The sequence below is a fragment of the Calypte anna genome, chromosome 4A (assembly GCF_003957555.1).
Source record: "Calypte anna isolate BGI_N300 chromosome 4A, bCalAnn1_v1.p, whole genome shotgun sequence".
NCBI classification, from domain to species: domain Eukaryota; kingdom Metazoa; phylum Chordata; class Aves; order Apodiformes; family Trochilidae; genus Calypte; species Calypte anna.
In genome coordinates this window covers 17060580-17077837 of record NC_044248.1, presented here as the reverse complement: position 1 = coordinate 17077837, position 17258 = coordinate 17060580, and the positions used below count along the sequence as shown (strand labels likewise).

The 17258-nt window shown below is 39.2% G+C and overlaps 2 protein-coding genes across 2 annotated transcripts; both read left to right on the top strand.

Annotated features, from left to right (window-relative positions):
* Positions 1-101: 101 nt before the first annotated feature.
* On the top strand, positions 102-8483 carry SGCB (sarcoglycan beta). Its single transcript, XM_030449800.1, has 6 exons — positions 102-193; positions 2249-2458; positions 3300-3485; positions 3596-3787; positions 4946-5077; positions 5645-8483. Exons 1-6 carry the CDS (start codon positions 170-172, stop codon positions 5846-5848), a joined length of 948 nt encoding a protein of 315 aa, XP_030305660.1. The 5' UTR covers positions 102-169; the 3' UTR covers positions 5849-8483.
* A 480-nt stretch (positions 8484-8963) lies between these two features.
* LRRC66 (leucine rich repeat containing 66) lies at positions 8964-16746 on the top strand. The gene is made up of 5 exons (XM_030449958.1): positions 8964-9447; positions 11750-11919; positions 12443-12773; positions 14143-14706; positions 14747-16746. Exons 1-5 carry the CDS (start codon positions 8964-8966, stop codon positions 16744-16746), a joined length of 3549 nt encoding a protein of 1182 aa, XP_030305818.1.
* The last annotated feature ends 512 nt before the right edge of the window (positions 16747-17258 follow it).

Here is a 17258-nt window from a genome sequence, read left to right as displayed (position 1 = left end):
GGCCCGGCGGGGCGCACCGGAGGCGGGAAGCACCCCCTGGCCGCCAGGTGGCCCCCGCCTCGCTGGGAACGGAGGGGCGGGGCAGCACCGAGCTCCCTCCCTCCCTCCCGGTGCCGCAAGGGAGCGCCCGCGCTCTCCGCCGCAACGGCGGCAGCGGCGGCGGAGGAAGATGGCGGCGGCAGCCTCAGAGCAGGTCTGTCCCCGCCGAGACCTCGGCACGGGGAGGTGGCGGGACCGTCCCAGCTGGGGCGAGGGAGGGAGCGCAGCCGTTCCCGCCGCCCGAGCAGCAGCTCCGGCCCAGGAGTGCTGCTTGTGGAGGGGGCGCTCGGGCGGGGGCGCCATTTTCGCGGCGGTTGCCGAGGCTGGCTCGGTGTTAGAGCCCTCCGGGGCGGCGGGTGTGCGGGGCCGCGGCGGGCAGTCCCGGTCCCTCTGTTTCCCCACCGCCTGCAAGAACCCAGGAGGGAGAAAACGGCGCTCAGGTGGCGTGTCCGACCCGTGCCCAGCGCTGTCCGGGCAGGACGGCCTTTGCCTTTCGGGACAGCCGCCTCGGCAGGGCAGAGGCAGCCTGAGCCCGTGTTCAGGGTACGACGCGTTACAGCCCGGAGCTGCGCCGTCCAGCCCCCCAGCACAATCTCTGGCGAAGGAAAGCACTTTCTGTTTTCGAAATAAAGTGTTGTGGCATTTCTGCGCAGGAATGTAACTGTTTTGGTGAAGCAGGCACTTGCCATTAATTAGTGACGGGCCGGCAGCCAAGCGGTGCGGTTGGTATTTATAGGACGTCGCCGTCAGCCCTGTTGCTCTCTCACAAGCATGGTAGCGCTGCCACTGTGTATAAATAAGACTGACGCTCAGATTCGGGCTCAGCCTCAGCATCTCAGGTCGTACACGGGAGTGAAAACTAAATTTGTCCGAAGGAGTGTCACTGTCTCGAAAGGGTGGGATGGGTATTCTGTCAGCGCCGCGTACGCCTCAGGGTACGGAATGGGGCGGTCCGAGGGCTCATCTGAGGAGCTCCTGCCCCTTCGCGGGGCTGCTCTCCGAGTGAGGCTGGGTATGTGCCTGGCGCTGGGGCCGGCAGAGGTTGGGAAGCCCGGACTGCTGCGGAGTGCTCTGCCAGCCTCCTCTCGGGTGCATAAGGAAGCACTGCCTGGTTCCCAATGGATGCTCCACCACTTGTTCCATCAGTCACGGTTTCATTCATGTTATCCCAGCCCTATTGCCGTCTTGTGTTGTGATGCCCTTACCAGGTGAAAAAAAAACTACGCTGGAGTTTTATCTCTCCATCAGATCTGTTCAACACGCTAGCCTCAGGACAAGGTTCTTGCACACACTTCAGTTTCCTTTTTCAGAGTTTTCACGTCAATTCTGAGTTTGTGCAACATTATAGTGGCTTTCAGAACGTGATCAAAGAAGGTCAAGCATGTTTAATACCATTTCCTTGTTCAGCAACAGAAGAAAGCAAGAGGTTTGTAACTGCTACATGAGTGTAGACCCATACAAAAACAGTAAGCTAAAGGTGCAACTTAAGCATTCATTTCAGATGAGCAAACCTAATCCCATACAAAATACTGAGCCTCTTCTATAAAGAATTGTACACTTAAGGAGCAACCTGGTCCATTCAAAGAAAGCAGAAAAAAATTCTGGATAAAGTTATGAAAATGGGGGTTTTTTTCCTATTAATATCTGCAAGTTTCCTCTACATGTTACACTGTCACAGTGAAGGGATATCCTTTGCAGTCTCATCACTTCAAATGATTAAATTAAAGCTAGGCTGGACAAGTTCCCCATGCCAAGCTTGAAGTCTTACACTTATTTTTCTCAATGCTACATGCAACTAATAAAAGTTGAATGCAAACCCTGTGCTATCAAAGTGACTTTAAAACTCTATCCATATATTGGATAAATTGAGAGGTAAAATTAGAGGAAGTTCTTTAAAGCTTTTTTTTTTAGTAGAAATATGTAATTAATAATTCCTGTCATGATAAAAAATTACTTCTAAGAACATAAAAAAATATATATAGTCTGAAAATATCTGGATTTTAATTTTAGTCATAATGTTAGGAGAGCTTGTAGTGGTTGTAAATGTGTATTCTATATTCAGAGTGGCAGACCGAAACATAATATTGAATAGAATATGTAATACATTCCACTAGTCAATTCAAATTTATGATTTTTTTGATGCATGCATGTGTATCATTCTGGTGGATTTGCATGCTTTGTAACAGCTCATCTGTGCTGTGTATTACAGCAAAGTTCTAATGGCCCAGTGAAGAAGTCCATGCGGGAGAAGGCTGTGGAGCGCAGGACTGTTAACAAGGAGCACAACAGCAACTTCAAGGCAGGATACATTCCCATTGATGAAGACCGTCTGCACAAGACAGGCTTGCGTGGCAGGAAAGGCAACTTGGCCATTTGTGTGATTGTTCTTCTTTTTATTTTGGCTGTCATCAATCTTGTTGTGAGTATAACACCGAGGCTGTAAGCAACATTAGGATGTATTTAATTTTGACAGTTTAATTAGAAAAACAAAACCCTGGTGTGGCTGAGAAGGACTTAAAACTGTACTGAAGGAGATTGCACATTTTTCTCCTTCCATTTTGTACTTCTGTAGTCTGAGCAAGACTAGATGGAGTAATCTTGTAATTTATGGTCCCAGCAACAAACCCACCATTTATGCAACAGGGATTTAGAACCTTCAAAGTATCTCTCCATTGCCAAAACTCAGCAACAGCAAAGCTGTGGAGTGTTAGTTGCACAGTACAAATACATCCAGGGTAAACTGTTAGGTCAGGAACATTTTACATGTAATAACAGAGCTGCATTTGAGCATTCAGAATTAATCAGCCCCTGCACTTTAACTCTTTGTTGTTGTAACTACCAACTTTTTATTGCTTGATCAATGAGAAATAATTAATTGTTTTTCATAATTGGACATCCACCTGTGAGGGTGCTTTCTTGTAGTTCAAGGGCAAATATATCCTTCAGGATATGTATAATACATAACATTAACAATATAGTAATATTATATATAACACATCATCGATAATATTAATAACTAATAATTTTATTATCTAATTATACCATTGTTACCCTTTAACAGGAAAAACACTTAATTATGAACACGTCATACATGTTACACATTGTAGTTGTACAGACTAAAATGAATTCACACCTAAAGCTCACTTGGATCCAATAGCATTAATAATTTTTTCAAACAATGTATCTACTTACTACAGTGCTTGCTGTGGGAAGATCCAAACAGTGAGGGTGATCTTGGAAAATGATTGTTTCTCTTTCAGATCACACTGGTTATCTGGGCAGTGATTCGGATCGGCCCCAATGGCTGTGACAGCATGGAGTTCCACGAGAGCGGTTTGCTGCGCTTTAAGCAAGTTTCTGACATGGGCGTCATACACCCATTATATAAAAGCACTGTAGGAGGCAGACGTAATGAAGATTTGGTGATCACTGGAAACAATCAGCCTGTAAGTTGCATCAGGAATGTAAAGTTTGTGAGCAATACTGTGGCATTGCTTTAACATTATTAATAAACGTCATATTTGAGACCGCTAACTTAATGACTTTGTTTCTGAAGATTGTATTTCAGCAAGGAACAACCAAGCTTAGTGTAGAAAAAGACAAAACTTCTATTACCAGCGACATTGGCATGGAATTTGTTGACCCACGGACACAAAATACCTTGTTCAGCACAGACTATGAAACTCATGAGTTCCACCTGCCAAATGGAGTTAAGATCTTGAATGTACAAAAGGCCTCTACAGAGAGGGTATGTCTTTTAAATACCTCTTACTTTTTGTAAAAGCTCATTACAGAATTGCTGTAGTTGTAGAATAAGAAAAAAGTCTACTAATACGATCTTGTAAGCATATTTAGAAATTTGACCAAACGTAGCTAAAAATGTAGCTCTGAAAATGGAAATCACCCTAAAAATTAGAAAAATGAAAACTGACATAATTAAATTACTCTAATATGCAGAATACCATGTCAGCTGGCTATGTGTCTTTTTGCTTGTGCTCAGATAACTCTTTCAGAAATAAAATTTCTATAAAAAGCTTCTATTTTTCTATTAAGAACTTAAAAAGCAGTTACTAGTACTTCAGGTGTCATTTTCCTTCTGCTGGGGATAAATGGTAATACAATCAGAATTTCAGAAGTCTTAGTAAAGTGTAGAGAACAATCACAGCATTATGTAAGATACTTCAGTTCATGGCTTTCAGGCTGAACAAGTTCTTACTTGGTTTCTACATTAAAATGCTTTATCATAAAACAAAATAATAATAAAAGTATGAGTACATTTAAAATGTTGATCTTAAGGACAGACTGGAATTTCTTTCCTATCATTACTTAAAATAAAGGCTTTGCAGACAGAGTACAACCTCTAGTCAGTGGGTTTATAGAGGCTTGAGTGTGCCTTAGGAAGCATTTAGCAGTCCTGTTAATGACAAACTAAGAAGGTAATTTAGTTTGCTCTTCTTTATGTTTCCTCTGTTGGCTAACAATTAAGTAGTATGAAAGGAAAAAAAAAAACAAAACAAATGTGTAACTTTAAGTACATGGGAGGAACTGATTAAATAAAGACAGGGGAGTAAGGTTACATAGCTACTCCTATCAGGAAGCCTGTAGTTGCTACCAGTGTTAACTGTATATCAAATAAAATTGTCATATGAATTGTAATTTTTATCACAAGTAAACAATATGCAAATATTTTACATACCTTCCAAAATTAAGTAATCCTTGTTTTCAAATGCAAATGTGGAAATGGGCAGAAGCTTCATAGGCATAATGAAAGAAGGGCAAGGAAGTGTACTGAAGATTTTTAATAAATTGTGTAGCAATATTTTAAATTAATCAGAGTTACTCAGACGAACCCAAGGAGAATAATTTCACAGATCTGTAATACACTTCTTTCTGTTTATGTTCTTAGATAACCAGCAATGCAACCAGTGATCTAAACATCAAGGTTGATGGCCGTGCCATTGTCCGTGGAAACGAAGGTGTTTTCATCACAGGCAAGACCATTGAGTTTCGAATGGGGGGGAACATGGAGCTTAAAGCAGTAAGTATTTCAAATCACCAAATGCATAAAAGTTTAGTTGCAGTCAGTGTATTTACTAAGGTTTTTAAAAGATGGATTATTACTTTGCTGTTAATGAGTAGCTCATGAGTTTTCAGGTAAAAATGATTTATTAAGACACTAGAACCCCTTGATGCAATTTAAGCTATTGGCCTCTGCACTGAAACAAATACCAAAGGGAATTAATATTCTCCTCTGGATGTTTTACTGAGGACAGCAACTTTTGACAAAGGAGCAGGGCATAGTTAGGAGCACTACCTCCCATGCTGCTGCAGCAAGACTCACCAGCATTCATTTAAGATTTTTGGATATTGTTAAGATTGCAGAGTATATAGAATGATGGGAAAATTGTAATTTGTATGTATGAATTCAACACCATTTTCCATTTCATATACATATTTTTATATTTACTACATTTGCTAATAGTTCTGTCAAGTGAAAAGCCATACTGCTGCTGTCTCGTTGATTCATTAAAACAGTATGTTCTTTCCATAAACAACCTGCCTTGTTTAAATCAGTTGTTGTTGGGTTTTTTTCTCCCCTTAATAGGAAAACAGTATTATCCTGAATGGAACTGTGATGGTCAGCCCAACGAGACTGCCAAGTTCTTCATACGGGGAACAGTTCAGTAACAGCAACTGGCTGCGTTTCAAGCTCTGCATGTGTGCTGATGGGACACTCTTCAAGGTTCAGGTGACAGGGTATAACATGGGCTGTCAGACTTCTGTCAACCCCTGTGGAGCCACACACTAGAACACAAACCACTACCAGGAGAGCTCTCTTTTGTGTTTACATGTATTTATATGAAGTAATTGCATGCCTTCAAGGATTTCTGTTTTTACAGCAGTTTATACTAACATTTATCACATATTTTTAAGCAAAGGCTGTTAGATGTAGCTGTGTTATGTCATCATCCTGTTAGCTGTAATCATGGCACTGATTTAGTAAGCTTCAGTCTACATGCATACTGAAGTACCTTCCTGAATTTGGATCAAGTGAGTATATTCAAAGATGGTGATCTTAGCAGCAATCCTGACTGCCTTCAGTTGCATTTCTTTGCCAAGACCTTGAGAGCTGCTGAGAACACAACTGCCATCTGAAGTACTTCAACAGAAATGTTGATTTGTTGGTGGAAGTAGATTTGCCTAGGATGGCTGAAATGGCAACTTTTTGTCTTCTTTTCTTGCCAAAGGTTGATATGATTTCCCAAAAATTTACGTGATTTACTGTATGTGTACTAAGAGAGCTGTAATGGCAGACTCACTTCAAAATATTGCATTATTTCTGCCATATATTCTGATGTAATTTAAGAAAAAACTGCTAGCACAAGTAATATTTTCAAATTACTATCAAGTGTGGAAATGTAACTTCAATTTTGAAATATTCTTGTGATTATTGCTTAAGCCCCCATTCTATCTGGGTGGTTTAGGGATTCTACAATGTCTTCATTTACATGAAACATTTATAAAATGTATTTATATTAGAGGTACCTTTTTAGACATGCACTTAAAACTTGCTCACTACCCAAAAAGAGTCTTTTCCTAAGTGCTTCATTGTGAACAGTGTAAGAATCCATTATTCAACAGGTAATAATCAGAAGCATGACTGTAAACAGCAGTATCTGAGATTAGATCTCTTTCTCCCCATAAATGTGATTTCTCCTCAAAACTGATGCATTATTGAAAGCCTTATAATTAAATTCTGAAGTAAAATTGCAGGTCTGTAATTCTAAATGTGAGGGCATCAACTCCTGTGAGAGTAAATTTACTCTGTTCCTGTGAGCAGAGTAAATACACTTGTATCTGAATTTGTCAACAGCGAGACCATGCCTATGTGAACTGAGGCCTCCCAGGAACTATTAATTACCTTATAACTGCTTTTGCAGAGGAAAGGTGTTCTGTTCTAAAAACAGGGCAGTCATTACAAGTTTCTGACTCTACCCCCCTATGTATTTGCTTCAGTTTAAATTACTTTCATTTTGCAGTAGCATCAAGTAACCTTAATAATGGAGGTCACAAGGGTGACTTTGCAAGTAGGTTTTTGACAAGTTTCTCTAGATAAGTACACACTTCTCCTAAAAGTTGTGCAAATGTTACACATTAACTTCAGAGTTGGCCATATGTTATGGGAAGATAAACTGCCCGCCCTTGTTTTATAGCTCCTGAAGTACTTAGAATTCCACGAAATACCCATCACCTGCTGCTCCAGCAAGAACTTTGTATCTAAGGTCCCACCTAGCTCTATTTACTAATAGTAAGTCCTCAGCAGGATGTGTGGGAGTGGGAGTGGTTTTGGGAGGGTGATCCTCAGGCTCCGCATTACACCACAGGACAGGTAAGAGGGGTCTCATTTCTCAGAGCTCTAAGGCAGAGTCCCATTTTGATGCTCAGTTGTTGGGTTTCAAAGGGGTGGATACCAGCAGAGATGTTCTAAGAAAAAGGGAGTAAGCAAAATAAAATGTAGCAAAAGCCACCGAATTGCTAACATTAAAGGTTGTGGGAAAGTAGTAACATTTTGTATACTGAATGAACTTCCTAGTATTACCACAGTTAGTAATAATCAACTACTTCAACGTTTTGCTGAAAACATATATACATCACTGCTACTAAGTAGTGCCCCAGTTAGTATCTGTTAGAGTTAAGAGGAAGAAATAAACTGTAACATATTTAGAATTTTCATTCATGGTAATGGAAATTTGTCACTTTATTTTTATATATATAAAAACAGACCTGTAAAAATACAAGCAGCAGCATCCTCAATGCTGAAATAGATTTTGAAAATGAGTGATACTGCCTTGGTTAAGTAGATTACACACAAAGAGCATAATGAGCTCTTTGGTTAATATTGACATGCCTGTATTACACAAATCCCATGCTAGGGATTCTTGTAATTATCAAGAGTTGTTTAAAATACTCTTAAATCATGGTCTAGAGAACTGGTTTTGAAGTGTGGTGGGGTTTTTTTTTGGTTGGTTTTGGGTTTTTAGTCAAAACATAGCAAAACCAAATGAAATCCATTATTCATTTGTTAGCAACTATTCATGTATTTCTAGTATATTTTGTTACCTTCACTATACAGTTTGAGCAATGTCACACATGCCCTGTGTTGTGTGCATTTATTTATCTCCTAACTGCCTAAGGTACATTTTTCTATATGTATTTAAAACATGGTGTGGCACATTATTTTAGTCCCGCGGATGGACTTAGGATTCTGTGTGTTTCAAGTACATTCTACATGCCTGTATGCAAAATACCATACTGGGTACGTTTAAACAACTTCCATGTGAAGAGTTCTCAGCACATGTATAGGTAGTGGTTGTTTCCATTGGTGAAAGACAATTGAATTTCTAGTCTTTGTTTTGAAATGAATCAATAAATTCTAACACACAGCTATGGCTCCAACGTGTTATTTGTATGAATGTGGTTTTTCATTAAAAAGACATTGTGTCATTGACAGGGAAACCAGTATTTTATTAAGTATGAAAATCATTCCACATCTGTTTGTCATAGATTATATCTGGTGGACTTTGCCCAGAAGTATTGTGTATGATACCTGAAGTAGAGTTCAAAAGTCTCCACCATTGTTCCTTCACAGGTTCCTGAGAAGCTGCTCTTGACTGAAGGGCTGAAAAGGAAAGGTTTGGATTGTTTTTTTGGGAGAGGTGGAGGGAGGGGAAGGTTACCGGTTTATGAATGTGCTTTCTAAAACATACCTAAGAGTCCAAAACTATGTATTTATGGTGAAACGTTAGTAATGCTTTAGGTATTAGTTTGGCATTAATTTTTTTCAATGTCAAAGTATTTCCACTTTCTGTTTAGCCCACGTTATTCTGAAATCACTGTAAAATTACATTTTGCTTATAGATACTATGGATTACCTTCACTTGAGTGTCATAGCTGTGGTCCTTTCCTTTCATCTACCTGGATCAGTGGGAACCAACTCTCAGCAGATTCTTCTTGCTACACAGCAGCACTCAGCCTGCCAGTGGGATGGGGAGCTGGTACTGAATTGCTCTTTCACCGGAATAGCTGTGATTCCAGAAGATGTATCACAAACAGCAGTAACAGCTGATTTTAGTTACAACAATATCAGAACTTTTTTGTGTCCTGATGGAAGAAACAAAGAATGGGTGCTGAAACACCTGAATCTCAGTAACAATCTGATTTCTGAACTCTCCATAGCTACTTTTAGAAATTTTCCTGTTTTAGAAACTCTGAACCTCAATGGCAATGCCATCCACACCCTCACACTGGACACACTGATGCCTGCACAGGGGTCTAAATGCTGTCATCTGCTGCCTGCTTTGAAAGTATTGTCAGTTGAAAAAAATAATCTTAATACAGTTCCAAGAGGTAAGCTTTCAAAATCTTTAAAGACCTCACTCCCAAGGGGTAAATTGGTTTTGGATATGAATTCAGAATGCAACTATATCATTTAGTTATGTTTAAGGTGAGGGAAAGTCCCACATACATGCAAACACAGAGGGCTGAATCTAAATGGGCTATTTTGGATTAGGTTTGGTTTTTATGCAGTCTTTTCAATCTTAACACCTTAATGTCAGTCAGATACAACGAAATTCATCCTCTCAGAGCCCAAACCATGTTTTTCCTTCTTTTATAGAAAAGTAACTAAGAATCCTTGGCAAAACACTAACCTCCACATCCCAGTCACAAACCTTAACGCCAAGAAAAATCTTGAAAATTAATTTCATATTACTCTTCAGAAGGAAGTTAATACTCTTTTTAAATAAAACTTGCTTGAATTTCAGTATTTCACAAAGACAAGAAAACACATTTTGTTCTGTCAAAACAATATTGCTCTATGCCATCTGACACCCAACCAAAGTGACACTTTTAAGTGAGAAGAGAGAGCTCTAAGGTTTTGACAAGCTTTTAGAATGTATTTGGTAGCCACTGACCTACAGTAGGCATCACAGCCTTTATGGCAGCCTCTGTCCTCATAAACTGATGGTTTATTGTCCAAACAGTGTTTCAATGAAGCAGAAGGTGCAGTATGAGCAATGCTATACTATAAATTGTTTGCTGAATTTAATTGATCTCTGATAACTTCATCAGATTGATTAGCTCTAGATTTTGAAAATGCTGGTGTGGGGACAAAAACCCTTCAAAGGCAGCCAAAGGGACTACACCTACACAAGGTTTGAAGTTCTATTTTTCTCCTTTTTTGATAGTAAATAATTCTCTGGCATGCAGGAAACCTGTTTTGCTTCATTATTTTGTATCTGTAAGGTTGCCATATAGACAGTATAGAAAAGCATACATTATAAAATACACTGATGCAGGTTTTATTAGTTTTGATATATATAACTGCACATTATAGGATCCCTCAGTGGGTCAGAGAGTCCAACCCTTTTCTATAAGAGAATGAGTTTTTAGATGTTAGCAGTCAAATTGCTATGTCATACCACCATATTTCAATTTATACTCAAATCCTGTATTTATTTAAACACATGTTCAGAATTTTACTTCTTTCAAAATACTTTACTAAAATTCAGGGTTTTAACCTCTGGTAAGAACAATCTGAATTTCTAAAGCAGAGAGATTTAGCCACAGAGAAAGCCGCCTCACAAACACCACCGAGGGGTGGGACTGCTGCCCACACCAGTGTGTGTGTTTGGTACAAGTTTGGCATCAGGGAAACATCCAAACTACAACAGTTATGCAGGCACAAGGAAGAACTGATGGACTGCCAGAAATTCCCAATGCCTTTCCTATCAGCTACTTCTGGTTCTACAGCAGGAACAGCTGTAGAATGGCTGCATCCTCTGTGCTTTTCAAAATAAACCCAAAGATCAATTACAGAGCAGACTGGAATAAGGAAGAGATTGCCAGCAAAACAGGTGACACCAAGGACAAAATTTTCATGAACAAGTAGTTTCTCAACAATGCTGTACTATCAGAAACCCCTTTTTGTGACATTCAGGTGTCACAATCTGTGGTGACACCGTGTGTTCAGGTGCCTGCCTTCCCACTGAAACTCGCAGGCTGGAGCTTTGGAGACTGCCTGCACAGCATCTAAGAAAAATGAGGTACCTCCAGCATTCAAAAAAAGGATGCCAGAAAGGTGCTGTTGTACCTAGGATATGCTGAAGAACATATTGTCACGTTTAATAATTCACAGGCAGGCAGGCATAAGCAACATGTTTTTGCTTTCAGTCAGGTTAACAACACATGAATACGGTTCAAATAATTCCACATATGAAAAGCTCCAGGGAACGTGCAGATGACAAGGAATATGAGATATTGTATCACCTTTTGTATCTCCCATCTTATATTCCCAATTACAATCTTTGATTTTTATAAACTGAGCATACTGCAACCCTTGCACACTCATCCCTTCCTGCCTCCTCTTCTCCAGAGATGCATGCCCCAAGTACAAAGATTACAGTCAGGGTAGTTTTGATAGCACAAGGAAATTTTAACTGCTTTCATGGAGATGTGAATTTCTGAAACATAAATTTATAGGATGACTGCTGTTGATGCCATGCAGGTTTTAGAGTGGGACAACCAGTGAATACAAAAGGCATAGTAACACAAAGCCTGCAGGAATGTTGTTGCAAAGAACTTTAACAAGCCATCTGATGCAACTGGGAAAACAAGAACACAAAATGTAAAATAGTTTTGTTCTTCCTAGGACTATGTCTGCTGCAGTCCTTACAAACTGTCCATTTGTCATCCAATGGTATACAACAGATTGATCGGAATGATTTTCAGAACTGTTCACAGCTGAAGGATATTGACTTGCAAAACAACAAGATAACTAAAATTCACCCAGAGGCCTTCAGGGATCTCCACAAATTACAGGTTGTAAAGCAGTATTACAGCTTTTTTAATATTTTGTGTTAATCACCATCAAAGATATTATCAACCAGATGTGACCATGATTATACTGGGTTTTGATTATTGCCTCAGTATACAATTCTAAGAACTAAAGCCAACTGTATAAATATTTTTATATAATATATATGCTTCTAATATATAAGAAAACACACACCCTTGTAAAGATACAAAATATAACCATAAATTCAGCACTTATCTATGCCACAAATCAATCCAAAACTGGCTTGAACATACACATTCTTTTCTTCCCCCATCCCTGCTGATTCCCATTCACACAGGCAATCTGCAATGGACTTCTAAATAGACCACAATCAAAACTTTTCATTTAAATTAAAATGCTTAGAACAATATTCTTGAAATCCCAACGAGTTGTATATTCCCCTAACTGCAAAAGTGCTTGTAAACCAAAATAAGTGTTATTGTTGATATTGCCATTAGAATTCCATTGTGAGACTTATCAAATTAATTCTGAATTATTTCCAAATAGGTTGTGAATCTCCATGGAAATGTTCTGACAAACCCCTTACCACAGATATTCATCAGTCTGAACAACTTTCAAATTGAAGTGCACTTGTCAAATAACACCTGGATATTTAACTGCAGACTAAATGCTTTCAAACATTTACTTCAATTTCTTTTTGACTCCACAAGGCAAAAATGGAGTATTTCATACAATATATCTGCCAACAACTCACAGAAACCTCTGCTGTATCTTTCAAGTTTCTATTTAAACTGCAGGGACAGTGTTCTGTTCAAAAGGGCTGTAATCCCACCAGGGAAGACATCAGTTCTGAAGTGTGACTTGGACAACAAAATAGGTATGTAAAACAGAGACCCCATCCATATGCTGCTAAAATCCGAATATAGGCAGAATAATCTAAGAAATATGACTTTAAAAGTAGATTTATAAAGGTATTGTTTAAAAATAACTGAACTGCAATTTAACATGTGAATTATTTCATTAGAAAGAAGTATTCAGGTTAGAGAATTTGAAAGTCATGTTTCCCAAAAAATATCTTCACCTTCTTCCTCACAATAAACTAGCAAATTATGCCAAAATTTACAGAAATAATTTCAGTAAATGGTACCCTTCAAAATTATCAGTTAATTTTGATGAGCAAACAGCTGAAGAGTACAGCAGCACTTCTGAGGCATGTAGAAAACTGAGAAGGATACAGTTCTAGGATTCAGTTATAGCAAAAAAAAGTTCACTTGGTTCACTTGCAAGGGTTTAAATTACTTATAAAAAGTACAGCTAAGGTAGCACGCAGTTGACTTAGGGAATTAATTCAGCATTTACAGTTAGTACAGAGCACCTGAAGTGACAAAATCCACAGAACAAAGACTTCCCATCCAGAAGGAAAACTAAAACCAAGCTCAGAGCAGAAAGTGAATTTGTCATGTGCCAGGTGGCAAAACAGTTTAGCTCTAATGGACAAAGGTGGGGAGGCTTGGAACACTTGGTGCCCAAATGAAGAAGTCTCTCAGAGCTGCCACCTGCTTTGTCTGGTAACAAGGAAAAGTCGCAACAACTCTGACCAGGGCATTAGAATCCACACACTGGACAGCACCAGAACTCAGGAGCACAGGCAGACCCAAAGGCAAAGGTGTATATACAGCCTTGAAACCTACTCCAAAACCCAACAACCAGCCATGACCTTCACTAGATAAAGCTTGGAGCAATTTCTCAGTAGATGTAGATGTCCTTGGTTTGCAAACCTTTTTGGTGCAGTCAAAGCAGTAACTACAGTAAAATCAGAGGTTGAAACACTGAGAGTTAACGAGTGAAGTTTTGTCTCACAGCTTCACACAGTGACCATGGACACACTGGAGAGCAGAGGGATGAAAATACAGATATTCCAAGAGGGAGATCAGCACAGTGTGACCCAGAGCATACTTAGATAATTTCAGTGACCTCCCTCACTCATGCAATTTCTCTCAAAGTCTGCTATTAAGGCCCCATACACACTGCTTTAAATGGAGGGGTGGAGGATGGAGAAATAAATGATAATTAAACAGATACTTGGCACCATGTAAAGTTACTTTGGATTTATAAAATGGATTTTATAATAAGTTAAAATTATCAAATATAGGTCAGAGTATGTTCTTATATAAATAATTTGACCCTGCAAACCAAGTATCCCATACTTTTTAAAAAGATTTTGTTTGTATTTTCTTTTATTTCAGGTAATGGTGTCTCTTGGTGGACACCTAAAGGCAGAATTTCAGAAGATAATAGTTTTCCTCATATGACATTGGATAAAATGAATAATTTAGTGATATACAATGCTGAGGAAACTGCTGGAGGGTTATACTTGTGTCATTTTAATACTACTAAGAAGAAATACCTCATCTATAATGTACAGGTGAAAGAAAGGATTTCAGCATATTTGGTTAGAAAAACCCGGGACACCAGCAGTGTTTTTAGACAAGGAAGAACAGAGCAAGACTTTGCCCTGGCAGTCTGCCTCTCGGTGCTCATTACATTTGCTTTTGCTTTTTGTCTGGGTGCTTTTGCTAGACCCTACCTTGTGAGCCTGTGGAGACTCATACACGGGAGCAAAAATTCACATTCTGAACATACTTATTCTAATCAAGCTTTTTCAGATGAAAACTTAAGCAGAGAGTGCTCTGCAAGAAAACCAACAAATGTGCAGCATAATTTTTTAATTTGTGATGGGGATTCTTCAAGAAACACATGCATTTTTCCTGCAGAAACTTCTAATTTGCATGAAAATATCATCAGTAGCAGTGTACGTGCAGTGCAGTAGCAGTGTACTAAATACTGAAGAAGAGAGCAATAATGAGATCAACATGAAGGAAAATACAACATTTTCAGACATCAAAACTAGTATCAGCAATGATGGAAATAGAAATGTTAATGGACTATTTTCTGTAAGGATAGATAATAAGAACAGCAATGAAGGAACACCAAGAAAATTAATGAGTAATGGCATTTCATTATGGAAGGATTCAAAATATGCAAATAATGAAGGCTCAGAGAAGAGCAGGTTCCCTCCCATACCCAGGAGACTGAATGCCAACTCCTACACAAAGCACACTGACAGTTCAGATTTGGATCTACCCTTCACAGGAGAAGCTGGCTTTCCATTTCCCACAACACAAACACGTACAGTTGCACAAGATTCCAGAAAAAGCAAAGCCAGGAACAACTCTGGTCTGCTGCAGTCTGAAATCACAAAGGCTACACCAAATTTTCCTGAAAGACAAAGTATCGTTTCACATAATGAACACAGAAGCACTACAAAATTTATGCCTCAAGAGCAAAGCTGTGATGAACAACCTGGTCCAAATAGCAACATAAATAAAAACAGTGATGTGGGAGATTTTATTTTACCCAGTAGCTGCAAGAGAGCCACAAATAGTGAGACTTTAAGCACCTACCAAACAATAGAAAGCTCTGCTCTTACAGCCTACAACTGTAAGACAGAACATACAAATGAAAAAGATTTATTTGATGATAGTTCTTCAGATGAAGGAACTCCATTCACAATGAGTGACTGCAGTTCTTTAGCAGACTGTGAACTGGAACAGCCTGATGGTAGTGACAACCTGCCAACCTGTCAGTCATCACTAGAGGAAGCTGGTATGAACAGTGGAACTGAGAAGTTCTCAACACTGCCAGAGTCTCCAGACACTGCAACTGAACTTCAGCATACTGGGAAAAATGGAGACAAGAACAAAGCATCTTTTGAAAGCACTATTAATTATGGGTCAGACACCACCATGCCTGAAGCACCATCACCTTACACTGCTCGATGCAGTGACCAGGTAAGCACCTCAGACTCAGACATTCTTAGTTCTTCAAGTCAAGAAGTTCCCAATATGTTTCATTATTTTACTAAAGCAGCATTAACAGTACAGAACTCTCCTTCTGATTCACTCCACAGCCAAAGCACAGACTTTGGTTCTACATTACATTCATTAAAAGATTCTGCCACATATGACACAGATAGAGAGAGCACTCCTGGAGAGGCTGAACTGCAGCTGTATCAGTTTCCCATTGAACCACAGCATTCCCTCAATTTCAATCCCACTGAACAAAACCAAAATGCAGAGGGAAGTGCAGATGAGCACACATCAGACAGGAAGTCCTCTGAAAAGAATCATGGTGAAGGGGACATTACATTAAAAAGAAATATGAGTGCATCTGAAGACAATGATTTTATTTGTGCTCCGATCGATACTGGTTTGAATGAAACTGTTAAGGAAACATTACTGCTGCATTCCAGCAATGAATCATCTCTTCAGTCTCTGCCTGAACACACAGCTGAAAGACATTTTACAGTTATTGCAGAGAAAGAAGATTTGCTACCACAGGAGAAACAGGTGAGCACAACTAAGGTTTGCACAGATAAAAGGCAAGGAGTTTTCAATGCGATGAACTGTGATGGACACACAGAATTCCAGGATACCAACAACTGCAGTCTGCCCGAAACACAGTCTTGCAATCTTACAGCAGATTTGCTGCATCTTTACCCTTTTGGGAAAAGCCAGTCAGTCTTCAAGGGAGAAGATTGTTTCCAACTGGATCAGAGTGAGAAGGATGCAGATTCCTTCTCAGTCCCACAAGGCTGCTTCAATGAAAGCACACTGTACAGTTCATGTTCATTCCCACAAAAGACTACAGAAAATATAATCTCCACAAATACTGATTCCAGCAAGATGGAGGATGACACAACTTTGACAGAACTGGAGAACAATTCTACAACAGCAACCAACCTCCAAAATTCAAGTGAAAAACTCAGTCAAGACACTCAGGCCAATTAAAGACAGGGCCAGTTTTTTGTTAAGAAGAAAAGAGCATTTGATGGATTTGCTAATGTTTTGCAAAGCAGGAGAACAAACCTCAGTAGCTGAGACACAGAAGTGTAGTGCTAGGATCCTACAGGGTTTATGTCATATAGTAAGTGCAAAAATGACTGTGTCTTAGAATAGTGTAGCTTTAACTGTTAAATAGCAGATCAATTCTGCCTTTAACTTCAGAAGTTCAAGTTACAGAACTAGACTAAACAATGAAATGTATAAGGCCTGGATCTATCAAATTTAAAACCACTGCAATTTCAAAGAGTAATTCAGGCTAGGAGCCATGGACTTTCAGTTCAATGAGAACTTTTAAAAAAACAAGAATAGATTTTATGAAGAACAACTCTAGGATACTCAAAGAAGTAAACCACTCTGCAGTTCTAACTGATAATAAAGCTTTTACTGTGATATAATAATAATATATATCTACTTTCTCATTACTGTTGGTACAAGGATACTAGTTTTCCTTAGAATTT